At 60.2% G+C, this 21,615-nt stretch overlaps 7 protein-coding genes and 1 pseudogene across 8 annotated transcripts; 2 read left to right on the top strand and 6 right to left on the bottom strand.

Annotated features, from left to right (window-relative positions):
• Positions 1–2,572: 2,572 nt before the first annotated feature.
• MSY001_3149 (uncharacterized protein) lies at positions 2,573–3,751 on the top strand (the record flags this gene model as incomplete). The annotated part of the gene is made up of 3 exons (XM_018885040.1): positions 2,573–2,938; positions 3,047–3,194; positions 3,273–3,751. 3 exons carry the CDS (start codon positions 2,573–2,575, stop codon positions 3,749–3,751), a joined length of 993 nt encoding a protein of 330 aa, XP_018741640.1.
• Positions 3,752–3,827: 76 nt separating this feature from the next.
• On the bottom strand, positions 3,828–4,236 carry MSY001_3148 (uncharacterized protein; the record flags this gene model as incomplete). The annotated part of the gene is made up of 4 exons (XM_018885039.1): positions 3,828–3,887; positions 3,920–4,019; positions 4,047–4,099; positions 4,180–4,236. 4 exons carry the CDS (start codon positions 4,234–4,236, stop codon positions 3,828–3,830), a joined length of 270 nt encoding a protein of 89 aa, XP_018741639.1.
• A 126-nt stretch (positions 4,237–4,362) lies between these two features.
• MSY001_3147 (uncharacterized protein) lies at positions 4,363–6,268 on the top strand (the record flags this gene model as incomplete). Its single annotated transcript, XM_018885038.1, has 3 exons — positions 4,363–5,044; positions 5,851–6,097; positions 6,172–6,268. 3 exons carry the CDS (start codon positions 4,363–4,365, stop codon positions 6,266–6,268), a joined length of 1,026 nt encoding a protein of 341 aa, XP_018741638.1.
• A 2,224-nt stretch (positions 6,269–8,492) lies between these two features.
• Positions 8,493–10,306, bottom strand: MSY001_3146 (uncharacterized protein; the record flags this gene model as incomplete). The annotated part of the gene is made up of 2 exons (XM_018885037.1): positions 8,493–9,111; positions 9,699–10,306. The coding sequence occupies 2 exons, from the start codon at positions 10,304–10,306 to the stop codon at positions 8,493–8,495; spliced, it is 1,227 nt and encodes a 408-aa protein (XP_018741637.1).
• An 81-nt stretch (positions 10,307–10,387) lies between these two features.
• MSY001_3145 (uncharacterized protein) lies at positions 10,388–11,407 on the bottom strand (the record flags this gene model as incomplete). The annotated part of the gene is made up of 2 exons (XM_018885036.1): positions 10,388–10,538; positions 10,566–11,407. 2 exons carry the CDS (start codon positions 11,405–11,407, stop codon positions 10,388–10,390), a joined length of 993 nt encoding a protein of 330 aa, XP_018741636.1.
• Positions 11,408–12,275: 868 nt separating this feature from the next.
• MSY001_3144 (uncharacterized protein) lies at positions 12,276–13,326 on the bottom strand (the record flags this gene model as incomplete). The annotated part of the gene is made up of 2 exons (XM_018885035.1): positions 12,276–12,900; positions 12,929–13,326. 2 exons carry the CDS (start codon positions 13,324–13,326, stop codon positions 12,276–12,278), a joined length of 1,023 nt encoding a protein of 340 aa, XP_018741635.1.
• Positions 13,327–15,787: 2,461 nt separating this feature from the next.
• MSY001_3143 lies at positions 15,788–18,007 on the bottom strand (annotated as a pseudogene). The gene has a single exon. A coding segment is annotated over exon 1 (2,220 nt).
• Positions 18,008–18,346: 339 nt separating this feature from the next.
• Positions 18,347–21,223, bottom strand: MSY001_3142 (uncharacterized protein; the record flags this gene model as incomplete). The annotated part of the gene is made up of 1 exon (XM_018885034.1): positions 18,347–21,223. One exon carries the CDS (start codon positions 21,221–21,223, stop codon positions 18,347–18,349), a length of 2,877 nt encoding a protein of 958 aa, XP_018741634.1.
• Between the last annotated feature and the right edge of the window lie 392 nt (positions 21,224–21,615).

The raw sequence follows: 21,615 nt of genomic DNA, 5'->3' as shown, positions 1-21,615 counted from the left end.
GTGGGATGGCACAAAAGGCTCGTGCGCAAAATGACGCGCCGCGCCGTGATATTATGTCATCATTGCAGCCCTACACTTGTGACAAGGCGTTGCACCCCGCCCGTTCGTTTCACGCCACAATTCCTGATCGGTAGCGTGGGAGGAAGCGGAAGGACAATGGATAAGTGCGACACAGAGAAGGCAGATCAATCAAAGCAAAATGCTAAAGAGGATTTGACGCACGCAGAAACGAACGAAGACGAGGCGAACGAATCCCCTCAAGCGGAGGTTGAAAATGATGCGGGAGCAGATGTCAGCGAGTCTAACGAGAAAAACTCTGACGCTACTGAGAAGACCCCTTCCGAGCCGAATAAAACGCAAGATCATGAGAAGGGGCTCCAAGCACAGAACGACGCGACTCAGAACAATGGAGCAGAACAGTCAGAATCGAGCGCTACCTCGTCACAGCCACTAACTAGTGCCTCGCACGATCTAGTGCCAGATGATGCCCAGGTAGAACAACTTCAGTCCATGTTTCCCGCATTCCACAAAGTCACAGTCTCGGACATTTTGAAGGCTAGGCGCAATAACATGGAGTCAGGTATGTCGCTTACACTTATGCAGCGATTCAATTCCTCCTGGAGCTTAACCACCCAAGCAGTGAACCACGAAATTTTGAGTCGAATACCATGACGGATGCACAAATTGCCCAGCTATTGCAAGAGCGCGAACGTTACCGAGCCTATGTCATGCAGCTGAAAGCAAATAACAACGGACCAGGTATGACTCAGCGAGAGCCAGCTCAGCTGCTATACAGCCCTCGTGTTCGCCAGCAACATGGTCGACCCACGGCCACTCCCCACACGCCCGCTGGGCCACCGCCACCACTGCCTAGTCGCCCACCCGAACTCAGCGTTTGGCCTACTTCTGAGGAGGCTCGCCAGTGGAAGGAGGACTTTAATCGCTTCACGGGAGGTACGTTATCCAACAAGCTGACACGATAGTGGGTCTTGCGAAGGTGGGTACAACTTTGTCGAATTGGCGACAAAAGGCTGAGACGGCGCTCCGTCAGCATGATGGCCAAAATCGCATGAATTCGCCAGGATTTTTCCGACAACGCTCACCGACTTCGCATTCGTCTAATCTTTTCCAACAAGACACGCATGTCCGTCCCACTGGAAATACATGGACGTCAGGCCCCATCTACCGAACAGCTCCAATGTATGATAACGACCCCAAGCCTCTGGCAGACGAGGAGTTGGAGAGTCTTGTAGTCAATTCCACTGATCTCCACGCTCGTGCTTCGCAAGACACATTGGCCGCTTCGTCAACTCCACCGCGTTTGCCTGCTAAAGACCGTCCCAGTCCAGAAAAATTGTCTACACCTACCAGGAACACCAAAAGCACTGTGCCTGCCTGGGGACAACGATACAGCAGTAAAAGTCAGGTCACAGCAACAGAAGCAAAGACTCACGTACATGGCTCCAAAAGTATGGCATCATCAAGGCAAGAAGAAGATAAGGATCGTTCTGCAGAACCCGAGGGATCTCATGTTGAGCACACCGCCCTAAACAACGAAACCTCAACATCTGATACGCCAAGCCAAGGGCCATCTAACAATACCAACGAATCTATAAAGAAAGGAGCAGATGGAGAGAAGAATTCTGAGCCAGATGATGACGATTTTGTCGAAAACCCCTTTGATGACGATGACTAGCTGTCCTATAGCCTGCACATACATGTACATGTGTGCACAGACATCGAGAGTATGCCACGTGAATGATGGCAGTGGAGGCAGCAGTCACGATCTGACAATAGACGTGTAATTACTATGGATGGCAAGGACGTGGCAGATATGTCCCCATCAATTCGTGAATCGTCGTCAAGTAACTCACGTACTGCATTAGAAATTGTCACTCATATGCTGCAAGAGGTGCGACAACTGAAGCAGGATACCCCGACGATCAGCGCAGCTGGAAAGTGTCTCCACGCGCTTGCCTGGCCGATTGCATCGCGTTTGGGGCTCTACTCTCTCGACTTAGTGCAGCCCTCTACTGTGTCACTTTCGCAGGAATCTTGGACAGAGAATATTTCGTTGATGTCAAGAGCAGCAAACCAGTTGCGCATGTCGCTAGAAGTATCTGACGCATCGCCAATATTGCAAGACCTCTCTACGCAAGCGTCCGAAGCATCCTATGCCATACGAGGAACAACAGCCTTGGCTAACTGTTTCAAAGATGCATGGAAATCATTCCCTTCTGTTTTATGGACAGGCTCACTAACGCACAACAGTAAACCGGCAACAAACCACGCTGATGCTGTCGCAGTATTGGACGCCTTATGCCAAGCCATGACGCCCACTGCAACGAATTTGCACTTAGAATGCTTCTATGAGCGGATTGATATGCCTGATGCCAATGCACCTTTTGAAAAGATTATGACATTCACGAGCGGTGGGCGTATTATCGTTCTTGACTTGGAGTTAGGCCTCTGTCGTAAGGATGACCTATGGGCACCGAATGTGGGGCTGCACATCTCCTATGCTACAGGAGATTCTTCTGCCGTTTCTAACAATAATAAACAACTGGAGAATATGCTGTGTGCCTGGCTCCAGCAACTCATGCTTGTGCTCTTTGGGCTCGAAGTCGATCCTCGCATCCTGGCGCGATGCAAGGCTTCCAATGACAGTACCGCTTTAGTACAGGCCATGCATTTATGGGATGCCTTTGTCTCAAGCTTGGCAACTCTAGCTTCCATTGATGGTATCATTGTGGAGTCGACACAAGAATCCCAAGAGGGCTTGTTCCAACGATTTGCATCACTTTGTATTGTGGCCGAGAAAGTATGTGGACAAGAGGCTCTCTCTCTCGCTTCACAACATGGCAAACAAGTGGATCTTTCCGTGGACTTGTTAGAACAACCGGAAATTGTGGACCTGTTGCAACGCTTCGGTCATGGTGTGAGTTTGTGCCATTACCATACCCCTTATTTATCTCTTGCATTCACTCCCCATCACATGGCTACCGTGCGGATCTGTCCAGTTTTGATACCCTTTGAATCCAATCAGGATGCATTGGCCACGTCTGTATACCCCGTGGTGGATATGCCCGAAGAAGCAAACCAGGTTTGGCTTGCACAAGGCCATTATGCAGACCGGCCCAGCCGGCCTCTAGCCTACGTTGCCCAAGTGGACCCACCGATCGCTATTCCACACAGTATGGCGCGCAGTGTACATTTAGCACTCGGCCTTGCTTCTTTCCGACTAGGGACTATCCATGACGCAATTCAGTCAGGATTCGTGGGGCAGAATTTGCCCTCTACGTCGTCCTACAGAGCATCTCTTAATGATGAACAGGTGCGCGAGGTTTCTGCCGTGCCATTCCTTTGCTTGGCACGTTTGTACCGAGCACTCGAGATCCTACGAGAGTGTGCTCGATGGACGCGTGTGCTTCGCGGCGCGGAAAACGATACTAGCAAAAGACCAGTCTGCACCCTTCGGCTCGAGCCACGCATGGCAGAGGGCACATGCCGGTTGCGGCTACATACCACCGCAGCACATGCTCCAACCACTATGATTAATGCCACCTTATGGCCCATGCTGACAAATGGGACCGGATGGGCCTGGGAGGCGGAAGCGATGCGCTGGGATGGTACGCTGATTGGGTCGACCAGGTCGAACGATCTAACGCCGGCTGATGAGATGCAATGGCCTGACAATCTCGTGCTGACGCGTATCAGAGACATACTAGATGCATGGGCAGGCACATGGTAGAGAATCATGCAGTCAGAGGGGTGATCCACTTGGCTTGTAAGTGAACTGTCCGGGCTATATTAGACGATAGCACAGTTTATGCGTCCAGCTTAGCGGGGAACGCGCCGCTCTCGCGCTGCTCGTCCCACTTCTCAAGCTAAAAGTCAGTCTACCACGGAAAATACACACCCATTCGTTCGGGCAGAGCGTGTGGTACGCCTTGTAGAACTGCTTGCAGGGCTCGAACTCCTCACCCTTGCTGTTCACACATCGGAAGTAGTCGACGTAGCTAGGTGTTACATAGGAGAATACATACCTCTGCCAGCTGTAGGTTGAATGCCCACAAGCGGGTCGCAGGTTAGCATCAAACTGGATTTACGCCCAGAGTTACATACCAGTGACGGGTCTGGTTCTAGGCAATGTCAGTTACACTGTATTATCATACATACCTGGTTGGGGAAGCGCGAATCAAACTCGACAGTCTTGAGGTTCAGCTGCTCAGCCATGGTAACAGTAAGAAACGTAAGTTAGTGAGGAGCCGCACTGTTCCAGGACCGGATCTGCCCGCGCGTCGGCCCCGTATTTCGGCCGAAGAAAGAAACCACCTCCAGAACCTCAGGCCACTGTGGAGCATGGACGCTCTGAAGGCACAGATTGCGTCCCAGAAACGCAAGATCGCCCAGGAACATAATGATGGTAACAAATACATGAGAAGGGGTGATATTGAAGCGATTACTACTCAACAGTATGCACGGGAATTGCAGGAAAGGACGCCTGATCTACCCGAGTCAAACGAGCATATCCAGGCCACTTCGCAGAATATGGCCGAATCGGCGAGGGACGACGTCATGACGCCAAACCAAGATGAATTGGTTGCACAGAAAACTCTGGACCCATCCAAAGATAAAATTATGTGCCGCTTGCGTGAAAAGTCCGAGCCAATTTGCCTTTTCGGCGAATCAGACGAAGATCGCATTCAGCGGCTACATGCGCTAGAACAAGCTTCTGAGCGCGAAATCAAGGGAAAGGGGGTGTTTATTGAAAATTCAAAGAATGAGTATGAGGGTGGTGCAGGTGAAAAGTCTGTCTCGCAAGGCCAAGAAAAGGATACACCAAGCAAGGACCGAGTCCCTGCTAGGATGCGCGAAGGCGTGGGAATGCATACCGTTATGGATCTGAAACTTATATGGACAGACACACCTCGTGTGTATCCGATTATCTATTATACGCTAAAGGGCATTCTCGAAGACTGGGAAACTGAACTGGAACAGCGCCCTGATATTGTAAAGCGCAGTGAAAAGGGGCAGAAAATGAGTGAGCTACATGCGCAAACCGTTGTCAACCTCAAGCCATTATTCAAACTACTACGTCGTCGGTCTATGGAATCGGATGTATTGTTGCGTATTGCTGAGATCGTTCATTATATGCAACAACGAGAATACAGAAAAGCAAACGACTCATATTTGCAACTCTCCATCGGGAATGCTCCTTGGCCTATTGGTATTACTATGGCGGGGTACGTACGTCCACGCTTTAATGTAGGGCAGGATCCACGAAAGATCAGCCGATGAGAAATTGTATTCGTCAAAAGTTGCTCATGGTAAGGTTTCATCCATACTTACTTGCAGTACTTAACGATGAAGTAAGCCGAAAGTATATCCAGAGTCTTAAAAGACTGATGACATTTGCCCAATCACATGTATGTTCACGGAGTGATTCTGACGCGTCAGTACCCCCCTGACGACTTGAGTAAGCTAATGGGGTGACCTTTTTGAGCTATCATAAAAATACCCTCCTTAGAAGCGCGCTATGGAATTCTGGTCATCTGAGAGTCTTTGCTGTGAAAAACGCAAGGACGTTCGGTCTTGCATGTACATACAGCGGTTTGGAAATGAGTACGTGCGCGCACGTTGTCTCGAACGATGCACGTGACAGCCAATCGGGACTGGAGATTGCAGCATACCCATCTGCGTGGTGCTCTGGGTCTGCGTCGTTGTTCGTTTGACTTCAGTGGTGTTATTCTATTTTACGCCAGACGTGGGCCTAGTGAAATGCTTCAGGCTTTTGCATTTCTTCTTGATTAATACAGGGATTTTGAAGGATAATGACTACAACAATAGACCGCAAACCTGCAGAGGAGGTCCCTTATTCAGAGGACGTAGCCTCAAGCCCGGCTCAAAACACCATGGCACAGAAGTGGTCTTCGTCGGCAGTACTTTCGCAAATATCTCGAAAAGGGTCTTTTTCCTTTGATCCAAGCAACCCATCGAGTCGGTCTTCCGATGGTACAAGTAGTGATGGGCACAACACGTCGTCCTCTTATGGCTCGCAAAAACCATTGGAGAACCAACGTGAACTTCCGGGGAGGTTCTATGAGGCTGACCCTGAAGATTTGTTCACTTTGATCAGTTCGTATCCGGGGATTTTATTGACACGTACAGGCGATATGCTATTGCAGCTGACAACTCACAACGATACCATTCCGCTCCATCCTTCGGACTTGACCCGTTTTCATTCACGCGCAGCTCCTGGGATTAGCATTGGTGCATATTTGAGGCGCTTAGCAAAATACACCACTCTGGACAAACCATGCATGCTAATTGTACTCATCTACATTGACCGAGTTTGCGAACGAATGAGCAGCTTCACAATTTGCAGCCTCACTGTGCATCGATTCTTGTGTGCAGCTGTTGTCTGTGCAACAAAAGCACTATGTGATTCCTTCAGCACAAATGGTTTGTTACATGCCGTTGACCGAAGCACATTATGCCCGAGTGGGAGGCATCTCACTGGTTGAGATGAACCTTTTGGAAAAGGAGTTCTTGGATGTCATTGATTGGCGTTTGATGGTATGTTTCAGACTTTTGACATATGCGAAGGTGACAGCACCGGTGATCCAGCATTATTATACATCGCTAGTACACATGCACCCGAATTATGCGCTTGGGCCACCGGCAGGACCTATGCCTACAGCTTTTCCCGCAATGGTTCCTGGTCGAAAGGACCCGTAGTTTGGCTATTCAACTACCGTGTACAATAGAATAATTGGAATAGGATGCAAGGAGGGCCAGTATGACATAGCAAACACGAATGCTTGTCAAGTAGAGATGAAAAGTTGAGTTCAGCCCCGGCCGAGATTGAAGTGGCAATATATAATGTGTAGATAACATTTCACATTTCTCCAAAGAAGGCGTCATCTGGGATTATCAGACCGGGGCTTTGGAAGCCCGGTACACAGGCCCCATTACTACGAAAGTAGCTGTACAAAAGTGGATCATTCTGGTTACTCCAGCAAGTGATTTGTGCAACTGCGGAAAGCCACTTTCTGTGGCTGTGCAAAAAACTTGAGACTATGGACACAACGATGGGTACGCTAAGTGCCCGGATATCAGCTTTGGCGAAGTTGACGGAATCTGAATCAAAGGAGACCGAACATATACCAACGTTTGATTTTGACAAGAATGAGTCGGACTCCTGGCGTTCGCTTCTTCCACTACAAGATCCATTTCGGGCAGACGAACAGCCGCCTGGCTCCCAGCAGGAAGAAAGTTGGAAGAGCTTCATTAATGTGAATTCTCCCTATGGTGCAAATGATTGTCGAGAAATTTTCTTGGGGCCGGCCAGATCATCGTCCCCTGATCATTTAGAGGCTCTCGATGATTCGATTCCGACATTTGGGCGTAGGGCGGACTTGTTTGTCCGACGTTCATCAGCTTTGAGTCACAGTCCTGTCAAGATGAATCGAACGATTTCTTCCCAGCCAAGTACAGACACTGAAATGGGTGGTTCACCGCCATCCCGTCATGGGCTTCGAGCCAGTTCAACTTCGGACTCATGGCGTTCTCACTTCCTCGACAATACAATTGCCTGCTCGTCCGACTTGGCTTATATGCAAGAGCAAAGAACAGGTTCTTCAAGTCTCGTAATGGACAACGAACGCGCCAATTGGCCAACAAGCACAAGACATCAGGCATGGCATGATGTGCCTATGGAAATGACATCCTCGTTTGCATCTGGAAGTACATCTCGATCTGAAAGTGCTCTATCGCCAATGACATTTGGCTCAACGCCTTTGATGCAAAAGTGCAGCAGTATGCCCAAGCCATCATCGTTGGGAACAAGTCCTGATAGTCTGTTTGGAAACGTGACAGTCAACAAGGGAGTATCTGCCACGAAAATGGACTTGTTTACTGTTGAAATTAGCAACAATGATGTCGTCATGTCACCAGAAGACCAGCGTGTTACCATTTCTACAACGCCGGATGTGTATACTGTAACAATTCACATTCCTGGTGTCAGCATTGATGGCTTGACACTCGCTATGAAAGGACATCATCGACGAACACTTCATGTCATGGCGAACCGCTGGGATTCTGATGAGCATTTTGAGCGCCGAATCACATTTGGACCCGATGCAGATATGTCTTCGATCCGTGCAAGATTCGAGGATGGGCATCTTTTTGTGGATGTGCTTCGCAAAGGAGCCATGGCTGAAATGTCAGCATCTTCTCAGTCTTCAGCTCTCAATCATGTGGGAATTCAAAACCGAGCAACCGTTCGGAGTGCCTTATTTTAACACTCGACTCAAATACACACTCTGTATATACCTTTTCCAAGATCTTATAGTCACGAAGGAAGATTTTCCTACTTGATCCCAAAATCTGACCGCAAATCTGCGGAACAGTAGCAGTCGATCTTAAGCATTGCTATTGCCTTCACCATATAGCATAAATGGATGACAAGATACAGACGAAGAATCTATCTACGCACTGTGGCCGTAGGCAATGACACGCTCGTGGTCAGCCATGTACTGCTTCTCGCCAGCCGGGTGCTCAGGGTAGCCGAAAACCATCTCCGACTGGATCTGGTAGGTAGAAGGAAGGTTGTACTTGGACTTCAGGGTCTCGCCGGTCAGACCACCGTAGTGCTGCAGGTTGGCACCGTAGCCCATCGACTCCAGACCGCTCCACACGTAAATCTGAGCCATACCCGATGCGTGCTGCGACCAGAGAGGGAACGAGGCAGCGTACTGAGGGAAGGCCTCTTGCTGGCCCTTAATGAGCTTCTCGTCCTCGAAGAACACAACAGTACCAGCGCCAGCCTTGAAGCCAGCCAGCTTTTCCTTCGAAGCCTCAACAGCCTGCTCGCCAGCCACGGCGCGAAGAGCGTCCGGAACAATCTTACCCCAGTAGTTGTCGTGCTCGGCGCCAAGCAAAACCACGATGCGGCTGCTCTGCACGTTGAAGGCGGAGGGCGCCTCCTTCACGAAAGCGCGAATGTACCTGACCACCTCCTCTTCAGGGAGAATCTGCTTCTTCGACAGAGCGTAGATGGTACGGCGGTGCTGGATCGCCTGCAGGAAGTTCCGGGCAAACTGAGTGCTAGCCATAATGATAGACAATGGGTGGTTTAAAGGCAGCCGCTTGATTTATATATATATATGCGCAAGGTTCGGATTTAGCTGCCTAACACGGGACGCCCACATCTCCACGTCATGTGCACGGGAAAAAAGTGGAGGATGGCGCAGACATTTCGGGGCGTACTATGCCTCGGCGCCCCGATCCCCGCCATGTGGACCTGACGTGGCGCATGGCCCAAGTGGATAGATAATTTCATCTATGTCCACTACAGGCTACTAACCGAACGGTGGCTGTTGTTACGTAGACCACCGGCAAAGCAAGAGGGGCGCGAGGGAAGACAGTCCATAGCAGCGTGTAGCTCCATCTCGTCTAGAATGTGGCTTTGATCGATATTAGGGAAGGTAGGTGCAGTGAAGGTGGCCTGAGCGACCGATGATGATCGATCGGCTGCGCGACCCGTGCGCAGCCCAGAAATGTGGCGTCCAATGATTCGCCACAATCCCGGCGGTCTCAAAGCAACCCTAAATACTCGGCCCGTGCCAAGCCAAGCAATGCTCTTCGCCAACGTAGGCTATCACAAAACTATTGATAGATCCGAAAGCAGTTACTTGAAGACAACGACACGCTCTTCGTCAGGGAGGTAGTCCTTGTCACCAGCGGCCTGCTCAGGGTGACCAAACACCATCTCCGACTGGAGCGCGTACGACTCGGGGAGGTTGTACACCTTCTTCAGGCTCTCGCCGGTCAGGTTACCGTAGTGCTGAAGGTTGCAACCGAAGCCCTGGGCCTCCAGTAGGGCCCAGGTGTAGATCTGAGCCATACCCGAGGCGTGGTTCGACCACACAGGGAAGCCAGCGGCATACTGAGGGAACGCCTCCTGCTGGCCCTTAATGAGGTTCATGTCCTCGAAGAACAGGATAGTACCGGTACCGGCCTGGAACCCAGCCAGCTTGCCCTTCGAAGCCTCGACAGCCTTCTCGCCAGCAACGGAGCGGAGGGCAGAGGGCACAATGTGGCCCCAGTAGTTGTCGTGCTGGGCACCGAACAGCACCACAATGCGGCTGCTCTGCACGTTGAACGACGACGGCGCCTCACGCACAGCCTGCTGGATAAGCTGCACGATCTGGGCATCAGGAAGAATGCTCTTCTTCGACAGGGCGTACACCGTACGGCGGTTCTTAATCGTCTGCAGGAAGGACTGCGTCAGTTGCGACATGGTTGGAGGCGGGAAAGGGGCGCAATCCCGACGCACTTATATCCTCTCCGGGTACGCCGCCCCCTCCACATAATCGGATTTCTAGCCGAGCTCTTGCGCCCCGATGCAGGCCGCCAGCTGGGCACACACTTGGCTCATGGTCGGACGATCGCGCGGGGATTGCGCCCACATGGCGTCAAGGAGGTCGACAATTTCTCCACCATAGCGCCGGCGGATGCCGCCCACAAAAGGACTATACAAGTAAGCTGAGGATACGTACCGGAGCTTCTTTTGGCCCACGAGCAGATAGATTTGGTGTTCATTCATGCCCTGGAATGGATATCGTTTTTCAGGCTGATGCCACTGTAGCACCTCCCAGAAAGTCATGGCTGCGCTCCATACATCAACTTTTTCGTTGTAGTTGGGTTTCGGTACCCACAACTCGGGCGCCTGCCAATTGACGGTCCCGACGAGCGACCGAATCCTCGCTCGCGCCGACGTTTTCACACGCGCAAGTCCAAAGTCGGCGATCTTGGCGACCCCGTCCCCGGTGATGAGAACATTGGTAGACTTGCAATCGCGGTGCACAATGGTGGGGGTACGTGTGTGTAGATACTCGAGCCCCCGTGCGATTTGGAGTAAGAGACGAAAGAGCGCCGCATGCGGGGGCGGCGGTGTGTTGCGAATGTAGTCGAATAGGTCGCCATTCTCGCAGAGCTCGCTGACGATCATGCAGGGGACAGGTGATGGCCGCGGAGGGATGCTTATGCCGATGAAGCGCACAATATTTTCGTGGCACAGGTCGCGCAGGAACTTGAGCTCCTTGATGTCCATCTCTGTGACCTCGTCGCGCAAATCAGAGATCGCAACGGGGGTCACTTTCGTGCGCGATATGTGGTAGCGGCCCATGTAGACCACTTTGAAGGCGCCGCTCCCGATCTGCTCCAGCTTCTCGAGTCGGTCTGCAGGGATTTCACGGTCGAGCAGGTCCAGTCGCTCAAGATCAAGGCTTCCCAGCTCCTTCCGCTCAGAAGATTGCATAGGCCTTGCGCCCAGGAGCTGGTCAATGAGCACAGGCTTGGTCGCATCGGCCGGCACGGGGATTTGCCGGGCCTCGCACATTTTTACGATCGAGTTGCGTCGGTGCTTTTGCAGGGCCGCGCGGGACAGTGGACCCTCTGTCCCGGCCGGCAGCTGTATGGGCGACTTGGGGTCGTGCGCAGTCGCGGCCAGAGGATGCGGGGCGTGCGTCGGCGTATCGAGCTCCGACGACATGCTGCTAGGCACGGAAGACAGCTCTGAATCCGACTTGTCCGCCCATGCGCTGGGTATAGTCTTGGCAGGCGAATTTAAGTCGCCGCGGAACGGCGGAGCATGCACAGGGCGCGAGCGAGGCGACAGGCCGAGACGCCGCGCGGGAACGGGCGTGCGCTCCAGGCGGCGGAGGCGGCGCGAGCTGGGTGAGCGCATAAATACGGGAGCTTGGGGCGGCCGCTTGGCCCGCTGTACAGGTGAGCGAGCATTTCGGAACGGGTTTGCGCCCGGTCGATGCGCCGCGGCGTCCTGGGGCCTGGCCCGCCATCGCGCGACGGCGGGGCGGTTCGGCGACAAGAGCGGCCGCTTGTCAGGGCCTTTGCATGTGCGTGCGGGCCGCTGGGAAGATGCGAGGCGGCGTCGGCGTGTCCAGCGCTTCCCCTCGTCGCCGCTGGGATCGGACGAGGACGTAGCACACCACTCCGACTCCGAGTCCGTCGACGCCGAGCTCGACGGCGCCGGTGCCGGTGCGTCGTCCTTGACGCGCCCCTCGGACGTGCGCTTCGATCCGCGGTGTGCCGGGTCCACAGGCGATGCCAGAGGCGGTGCCTGCACACGAAAATACTGCAGGAGCGACGTCTGCATCAGGCCACCAGCGCACAGCGCCAGGCCGAGTGCGTTCGATGTGACACGCCACGCGTCGGTCGTGCGGGGTAGGCACGTGCTATGAATGGGTCTACCACTGTGCCAGCTGCTCGGCCGTGAGCGGCTCGGTTTCCTGCTCATATTCCATCTCCACACGTGGCCGGCCTGCGGTGAGGGCGCTGTGCGTACCTTTCTTGCCGCGCGGGTCGGGGCGTCGAGGAGCGGCGCGCTTGGTGCCGCGCTTCGATGGGGGCTGTTCGTCGCCGTCGCTCTCGTCATCGTCACTCTCGTCGTCGTCTTCGCTGGGCATATCCTGATGTAAGCAACGAGCACGTACCGAGCCCCAGTCCTCGATATCGTCTTCGCTATCTTCGTCGTCCGAGACAAACTCGCGCTGGCCCGCCTCGTCGTCGTCCATCGCGCGGAGTTCTGCGTCCATAGCATCGATGTCCTCCTCGGCCTCCTCGTCCGTGAGATCCTCTTCGAGCTCCAGCTCGTTCCCATCCGCATCGGGGATGCGCGCCTGCGCGTTCTCCAGCACGGCATTCCACACATCCTCGTTGACATTGAGGGGTGCGTCGCCATACGCGCCGCGCTTAAGGCGGTCCAGCAGCTCCTTCTCGATCGACTTCTCGAGCTTGGCCGCGCGCAGCGCCTTGGTCTCGCGTGTGGCCTCGCGGCGCTCGGTCTTCTTCTTGATGCCGACCAGCTCAGGTCTGTAGTGTAAGTAGTGGGGCGACGTACTGTTCCTCCTCCTTCAGCCGGAGCTTGCGCATCTTGATGAGGTACTGGGTGATCTTCGTCAGGCGCTGCTTCGCCTTGTGCACGATAAAGTTCGGCCAGTACACGAGCTCCTTGTCGATCTGCTCAAGCGCCGTCGCATACCTATTCGACAGGCGGATTCGCTCCCACTGCCGCCGCGGCGAGTGCGCGCGCTCCGGCGTCTTGACGTACAGGTAGAGGATGCCCTCGCGCTCACGCACCGTCGCATACCGCGAGTTCGCCAGTGGACACGACTGCCGATTGCACAGGCCCGTCAGGTTGTATTCATTGCGGCAGAACGTCGAGTGCGTCGCCGACTTGACCTTGTACGAGCAGAACTGGTGGCCCACCACCGACCAGATCACGTCGTCCGCCTGCATCGTGGTGCGGAAAAAAGGCGTCGATTTTGGGGTCCGGCCACAACCTCCACCTATCTACACGACTCGCCTACGCCCGCGCAACGCCGGCGATCCAGCGCCAGGGCACACCCGGAACGCCCACGTCGAGGTACCGGCGCATCTCGCGCCAGCGCACGGCCGAGGCAGCATGCGCGTCATCCGACGGCGCCGACGAATCCGCGCTCGCCTGCGTAAACACATGTAGCTGACGCGCCGCACGCACCACATGGTCCACTTCGTGCGCAGCCATATCGAGCATGCGCCGCGCATCGGCCAGGGTGCCCCCCGCGGGCAGCACGCGCGCGGGCGCGTCGGCCGCAGCACCGCTCTGCGCCAGCATCTCGGCGCTCGCGCGCGTCGCCGGCGATACAAGCACAAAGTCCGCCGGCTCCATAAACGCACGCGCCAGCGAGCCAGCGAGGAACGAGACGAGCATGGCGAGAATGAGCGTCGTAAGGCGGTACCGCCCATGTGTCGCCGGGCGCTGCGCGTCAGCCGGCGCAAGCGCACCCGGCGGCTCGCCCGACGTCTCTGCATCCGACGCATCTGCGCCACCGCCCGCCTTGGGCTCATGCGCCGGCGCCGGCGCCGCGCTACCCGTCTCGGATGCCGTCGATGCGCTCGGCCGCTGCCCGCCCGTGACGAACGACGCAAGGCTGCCGTACCGCCCCGACGGCCGCAGCAGGCCGAACAGCTGCGACGTCGCAGCCGGCGGCGGCGGCGGCGGCGCAGCAGGCGCCGCCTCGGCCGGCCGCGCCTCCGACCGCGCACCGTCCGATGGCGGCGCCTGCGCGCGGCGCTCGGCTGTGACGGAGGCGACGGGCTCCGCCAGCACGTGCGTACCGATCTCGAGCGCACGAGACGCCTGCACCTCGTCGGCACGCACACGCTCAAGCGTGTCCGCGTCCACCGGCCACGGCGCGCGCGCCGCGTCGGCGCCGTACGCAATCTCGGCGATGCGGCCATTGCACGTGACGGGAACATGCCCACCGGACGCGCCGGGCGCGCCGTCCGCGCGCAGGGGCGCAATGGCCACGCGCACGAGCGCCGCCGCAACGTGGCGCTCGGCGGCGCCGGCGGCCAGCGTCACACGCACGCAGTGGCAGTGCGTCTGCTCCGCCGATGCGTGCGTCGCGACCTGCAGCGCACTGGGCGGCCGATCGAGCACGTGCACCTCCAGCGGCAGCGCCTCGTTCGGCCGGTGCGACGGACTGGCGCCCAGGTCGCCGAGCGCAAGCGCGTCCATCCACCGCACCTCGACCGAGTAGCCGTGGGGGTAGTGCCGCAACTCGACCTGGACCTCGGCCACGCACCACGACGGCGGCGGCTCGTGTCGGAACGTCGCCGAGGTGCGTGGCCGCAGGCGCGGCGGGCTTGCTGCAGCCCCGCGGCTCGAGGGGCTTCCGGGCGCCAGGTCCGGCGCCACGACGCGCGAGAGCAGCGAGAGCGTGCGTGTGCGCGGACAAAAGTCGCTCGCAACTAGCATCACGGCGCGCGGCGCGCGGTGCAGCGCCCACACGAGCGAGTCGTCGTCATCGCCGTGCACGCTCAGCCACGTCGGCGGCACACGCACCGACGGGCACGGCCCGAGCGTCGCCACGCCGCGCTCGAGCGCGAGGACCGTGCGCGGCAGCGCCGCATTCCACAGCGCGTGGAGCCCAGCTGTGACGCCGCCGTAGTCGATCGCCACGACGTGCGTGCACCGCGTGCTCGGAATCGCATAGCTGTCCGTGCTGTACGGGTCGATATTCTCCAGGAGCCAGCCATCGATCCACACGCGCCCGCGCGGCAGCGACCCGGCTGCCTCAGCGAGCGCGGGCGGCAGCGGCGACTGGTCGCACGACGCACTCGCGTGGAAGTACACGGGCGACTTGGCCACGTCCTCGTCGGTGCTCGCACAGCCACGCGCCGTGAGGCTCGCCACGACAAACGAGCGGGCCTGGAACGGGAACGACGGCGGCGTCGTCCATAGCTGCACGCCCGCACCGCTCCCGTAGCTCTCGAGCACGCGGCACGCAGCGAGCTGCTCGTCCCAGTGCGCCCGCGCGCCGGGGTAGGCCACGAGCGGGAGCAGGTCCTCGGCCGCCACGCCCTGCACCACCTTGTCGGTGCGGTGTACCGCCAGCGACGGCGACACGTCTGGCAGCATGCGCCGCCGCACACAGAGCCCTTTCTTCTCCGAGACAAGCGTCCAGCCCGTCGGCGCCCCGGTCGGGTCGGGCGGCTGTTCCGCGTGGATGCGCCGCAGGACACCGAGCGCCGCGAGCGCCGCGTGCATGCGCGGCGGCGCAGGCGGCACGGGCGCCTCTGTCGGCGGCGCCGCGGGCGCCGCAGGCTTCTCTGCATCGGCGGCTGGCCCCTGCGCGTCGCTGCTGGCCTGCGCCGTCGGCCCATCGAGCGCGGCGCGCTGCGGCTTCGTGCGCTTCTTCTGCGCGAGCGCCTGCACTTGCGCGGCATCGAGCTCATCGGTGTCGACATGGACGCGCAGGCCGTTGAGCAGCACGACGCCGTGCTCGACGCTCTGGACGGGCCCCTTGCGCACGTCCACCTGCACACGCTCAGCATTCGCATGCTCGAGCGTCAGCCACAGGCCCCCGCTGCCCGTCAGCGAGTGCCGCCGCAGACACGACACGGCCGTCGGCGGCGGCGTCACGCGGATATCGACGTTGGGCGCCCAGCGCTCCATGTCGCAGCGGAGCTCGCACTCGAGTGCGTCCGCTGCGCTGTCGGCGCGCGCCACGTACTCGAGGTGGAACGCGTCCAGCGCGGGGGGGTAGCTCTGCGCCACCGCACGCGCATTCAGCATGCGCGACACCATCGGCGGCCCACCGTACTTGATCGCCCGCTCGCCCGCGCCGGCCATCGCCGCGACCATGAGCGGCGGGATGTGCGTCTTGGACAGCCAGCCCCGCGGATCGCTCTGCTCAATCAGCGTCGCATGCACGGTCGTCGGCGACAGCGCCTCGATGCTCCAGCCCTGCAGATCGACGTGCGTGCGGATCGTGCCTGCCGCGGCGGGCGGCGCGCGCTCGTCCGCCGAGAACGAAAACAGGTGGATCGACGTCGGCGACTTGTACACGGTCTGCACGAGCGCCGCATCGCGCGCGCTCACCGGCCACGAGCCGGGGTAGGCGACATGCCACACGCTGCTCTGCCCGCCGAGGTCCTCCAGGAGGTCGCCACGCTCGACGCCGTCGCTCCAGGACGCCACAAGCGCAGGCGTGCTCAGCAGGCTGTACAGATCCCACACGCTCAGGCCCACAAACGTCGCCTCGGCGCGGTACACGACGAGCGTCGGGTCAATCGAGTCCAGCTGGGTAACAGTCACGCCTCGTGTATCGCTGACGCGCGTCCATTTGGCCTCGGGCTCCTGGAGAAGCGACGCAAAATACACATAGTTGCGCCGCACCGTCGACGCAAGCGCCCCGAGCTCCGGCGGGCGCAGCGACGACGTCGACGACACGCGGCGCTGGTCATTCGCGCTCGGTGCACGCTCGTCGACCTGCGCGAAGCGCTCGAGCAGGGCATCGCCCTCGGCCGCCGCCTCGGACGCGCGCGACTCGGCAGGCGCCTCGCCGTTGAAGCGCACACCGTCCGCCTCGACGCTCGCCGCGTCCAGCGTCATGCGCACCGTCGTATCGGCGTCCAGCGCGCCGTGCTGCACGTCCAGCTCGTACCACGCACCGCTGCGCGCCATACTCGCGTGCACGTCGCCGCCGGGGTGCGAGCGGCGCACGACACGCACGTCCCAGCCATGCGCGGCCGCGAGCCGAATGCGCAGGGTGCGAGGAGGCATGGGCACGGCATGCGTGCCGCCCAGCGCGCGTGCCGGCGCCTCGCCGTCCGTCACCACGTACTCGAGGTGCAGCGCGGGCTCGGCGCGCTGCGTGGAAATCTCGATACCCTTGCCGTACTGCGCGACGTAGGCAATGCGCGTGCCATTCTCCTGCGCACACTCGACGAACGCAGGCAGCATGCGCGGCAGCGGCGCAACCATGGCGCTGGGCCGCACGCCTAGCACCGAGCCGCGAGGATCGAGCGCCCAGTAGGCAGTGAGGTGTAGGCGCGCGGGGTCGTCGGCGCTGCGGTGTACGACGAGCGAGAGAAGGTGCACCTGCGCCCGCACATAGGGCGGCGCAGGCCGGAGGTAGCTCGGCGCATCCGGTGTGCGCGGCACGGACGCCACCGTGAGGACGAGCGTCGACGCGTTGTGCCGCACCTGCGCAAGAACGACGGCATCGCGCGGGCTTGCAGGCCAGCCGAACTTGAAGCGCATCTTGCACAGGCGCGCGTGCAGCCCGAGCGTCGCGAGGATCTGCGATCCCTCGACGATCGGAAGCCACTGCGGCACGAGCGCCTGCGACGTGAGCAGGGCAAGAAAGGCGCACAGATCCGGCGCATCCCAGGCGCCCGTCCACGTTGCGCGGTACACGTCTGTCTTTTGCACGCGGCGGCGCATCACCGCGAGCGAGACGCCGTCGGGCATGTCGTCCGGGGCGCCATCGCGGCCGGGGGGGACCGCCTGCCACTGCGGTGCGTGTCGCTCATCGATATGAAGCGCGGTGAGAAGCTCCAGTGATTCGTCCAGGGTGCGCTGCCATGGCTCCCTTAGACTGTCGAAGGCACAGTCCCGCGCCGGGGGACCCTCTGTGACATCCTCCATCACGGCGCATGGACCGACGGGCCAACCTGGGGCGGCGCGCTGGGGCGGCGTATCGATCGGGATGCAGAGCCGTCCCTTGATACACCCTCCGTGCACACGCCCCAACATCCCCACGACCCTATAACTCAGTCGGTTAGAGTGTGGAGCTAATACGAGATGTTACTCCAAAGTCGCCAGTTCGAGCCTGGTTAGGGTCAGGGATTCGCTTACGACCCTATAACTCAGTCGGTTAGAGTGTGGAGCTAATACGAAGTGTTACTCCAAAGTCGCCAGTTCGAGCCTGGTTAGGGTCACGCGATACCTTTTTGATTGAATTTTTTTTTTAAAAAACCAACCTAGCTACGGATAGTATCCTGTTGGCATGTACCCAGTGGGCATCATACCCATCGGCATGAAGCCTCCCGTGAAGGGCGACGGCGCAGGCGCAGGCCCATCGACAATGCCACCGGCTGCAAAGCCCGTTGGCTGCGCACGCAGCGCATCGTACTTGCCACTGCTCTGCGGCGCCGACGCGTCCCGATTCCCAAAGGCCCCGGCGCCCGTTTTCATCTGCTCAAACACGTTGGCAGCGCTGAATCGGTCCTGCGAATTTGTCGCGGCCGTCGTCTCGGCCGTAGCAGCGCCGAGCGTCGGTGGCTGCGGCTGCGGCTGCGGCTGCGGCACACCATACGGTCCCGTGGGCTGAGGCGCAAAGCCCGTCGGCGGCATCATCATACCCGTAGGCTGCGGAGCAAAGCTCGGCTGTGCCAAGCCCGTCGGTGGCGGCATCAAGCCCATCCCCGTCGCCTGCGTCGGCACAAACTGCCCAGTGCCCTGCAGCGGGATGAGCGGCTGCAGAAGCGACTGGTTCAGCGGCACAGGCGCCAGCGGCCCACGCGGACCATTCGGGTCCGGCGCAGGCGCCGCAGGCTTGGGCGACGGCTTGAGGCGCTCCAGCTTGTCAAAGAGCTCCGAGTTGGGGTCGGCCGGGCGCTCCTTCTTCTTCGCCTCCGCCTCACGCGCCTCTCTCTCTTCACGCTCGCGCTGGCGCACGATCTCGACGGCGGCTGCAATGGTCGCAGCATCTACACCCGTCGGCGTCGGCGCAGGCGCTGGCGCGGGTGCAGGCGCGGGCTCCGGCGCAGGCTCCGGCGCAGGCTCCGGCGCAGGCTCCGGCTCCGAGGCGCGCGATGACTCGGCGCGCGACGGGCGCTCTCCTGCGCGGCGCTGCGCGGCGATCTCTTGCGCCTGCAGCCGGCGCGCCAGCGCCTCGTCCTCCCGGGCCTGGCGGTCCCGCGCGGCCTGCGAGAGCGGCGCGGGCGCAGGCGCAGGCGACGACGACCCCCTCTCCGGCGCGGCACCGTAGGTTTGCTGGATATAGCGGCGCACACGCAGAATGTCACCCTCTTTCAGACCCAGACTCCGCAGCGTGGGGGCATCGAGGTCCGCCACCACCGTCTCGTCCATATGATCGCGCTCAAACGACGTCGCATAGCGCGTACAGTGGTCGATATCGACGCCTGCATTCAGGAAAAACTCGAACCAGTCCATATGAGGACGCGGCGCTTGGCGCTCGCGCGCGGCGCGCTCACGCGCCGCACTCTCGAGGCGCCGGCGCTCGCTGGCGTCCGCCTCCCGCTCACGCTCGCGCCGCTCGGCCCCGCGTCCCACGCTCGAGTCGCCGCCGAGGCGGCGCCCTGTGACGCTCTCCAGGTACACGAGGTCAGAGCGCGACATTTTGGCGAGCGGCACATCGATGACCGCGCCGTTCGCCTTGTGCAGACGCACCATGTCGCCGCGCACGTCCACCAGCTCTGCGTCGACGCGGAAGCGCCCGGTCGCATCGACCCACGTGCGCATGCGTGCCGCGGCGGGCCGCGCCGCGGTGCGCTCCGCCGGCCGCGGCGTGCGCGGCTCCTCGGGCATGTGCCGCATCTTGAGGTCGAGCGCCACGAGGCTCGGGCTCGGCGAATGGCGGAGCAGCTTGACGTACGACGCGGGCACCACACCCACCTGGCCCGCGGCCGACTGCAGCTTCCACCACTCGTCGTTCTCGCGCTCCACGAGGTACAGCTGGTCATTCTCCGAGACGGACAGCTCGTCGTCGTCCTGCGCCTCAAAGTCGTACAGGACCACGACCATCTCGCTGTCGCTCAAGCGCCGCGCTGGCGCCGGCGCCGGCGCCGGCGGCGCCTGCAGCGTCGACGACTCACGGCACAAGCGCTTGCTTTGCTCCAGGCGCGCGCTGATCGCCTCGTACGCGGTGCGCGAACCCACATGGAACACGAGCGTCGGCGGCACGTCCTTCACGTGCACCGTGAGCACAAGGTACTTGTTCTTTTCGAGCGTCCACGACCGCACGTCCCGGATGGGGATGCGCGGCACCGATGCGCCGTCCTGCTCCGTCACATAAAACACAGACGCATTGCCGATCCCCAGCGTGCCCTTCGACTGGCGCTTGCGCTTCTTCGCATCGACCTCGCTCACGGACCACATGCGGATCTCGTCGCCGGCCCCCGGCGCCGTCCACGACGCCGGCACACTCGACGGCACAACAGTCGACGCCTGCCCATCCGCGGCATCCAGCTCGTCGTCCCCTGCGCCCGCGAGGTCCGCGCGCGAGTCCCCGCGTGGCGTCCCAGCCGCCATGACCTTGCGCGTCGGCGGCGGCAGAATCTCTGGCGTCTCGGCTGGCGCCGCCGGCGCGGGCACTGGTGCGGGCACTGGCGCAGGCTCCGGCGCGGGCACTGGCGCAGGCGCTGGCACAGGCTCCGGCGCGGGCTCCGGCACAGGCTCCGGCACAGGCTCCGGCGCGGGCACCTCGGCCTCGCTCGGCGGTTCCGCACTGGCCGCCGCACCTCGTGCCGTGTCCGCCTCTTCCACATAGTTCGCAGGCACAAGGCCGACCGCGTCCGCCGCCGGTGGCTGCGTCCGCGCCAGGAGCCACTCGCCCTCGACCTCGAGCACGTCGAGCGGCTGCACCTCGGATATCGTCAGCTCGTCGCTGTTCTGCGCCTCGTAGTCGTACGCAGCCACGACCGTCCGGAGCGGCGCGCGCATCTCGATATAGTTCGCAGGCACCAGGCCGGCCGCGCCCGTCGCCTTGTGGCGCGCCTGGCACCATGCGCCGTCGAGCACGTCATCCACATACACGACATCGCCTTCCGCAAGGCTCAGCTCGTCGTCGGCCTGCGCGGCGTACTCATACTGCGCCTCCGCGATCCCCAGGCGCACCATGCGTCGTCGTTGCGCCGGCGCCCGGCCCCGCCCTCCGCACCGCCGCGCCCCGAGTCACGTGCACGAAGGGCGGCCCGCGACGGGCGGCGCGCTGGTCGGCCGCGCGGCCGGCGCCGTGCTCCGCTCGCGTCGCCACGCGTCTGTAACGCTGTCGCGCGGCGCTGCTCGCGAATGGTGCGTGCCCCCTGCTGACCGCAGCCACCGATGCACCAGCCCAGCGGCCCCCGCTGCCGTACCCCCCCGCGACATGTACGCCGGCCTCGCGGCGCCTCGGTACCCCGTCGCCGGCCTGGGCCGACGCCCCGGCCGGCCGGGTGAGGCGCCGCCCCACGGCATGCCGTACCACCCGTATGCGCCGCCGCCGCCTGGATACCCACCGCCCATGATGGATG

Source organism: Malassezia sympodialis, genomic scaffold (genome assembly GCF_000349305.1).
Source record: "Malassezia sympodialis ATCC 42132 genomic scaffold, msy_sf_19, whole genome shotgun sequence".
Lineage (NCBI taxonomy): Eukaryota > Fungi > Basidiomycota > Malasseziomycetes > Malasseziales > Malasseziaceae > Malassezia > Malassezia sympodialis.
Note: the sequence above shows the minus strand (reverse complement) of the source record. Positions and strands in the feature narration are given on the sequence as shown.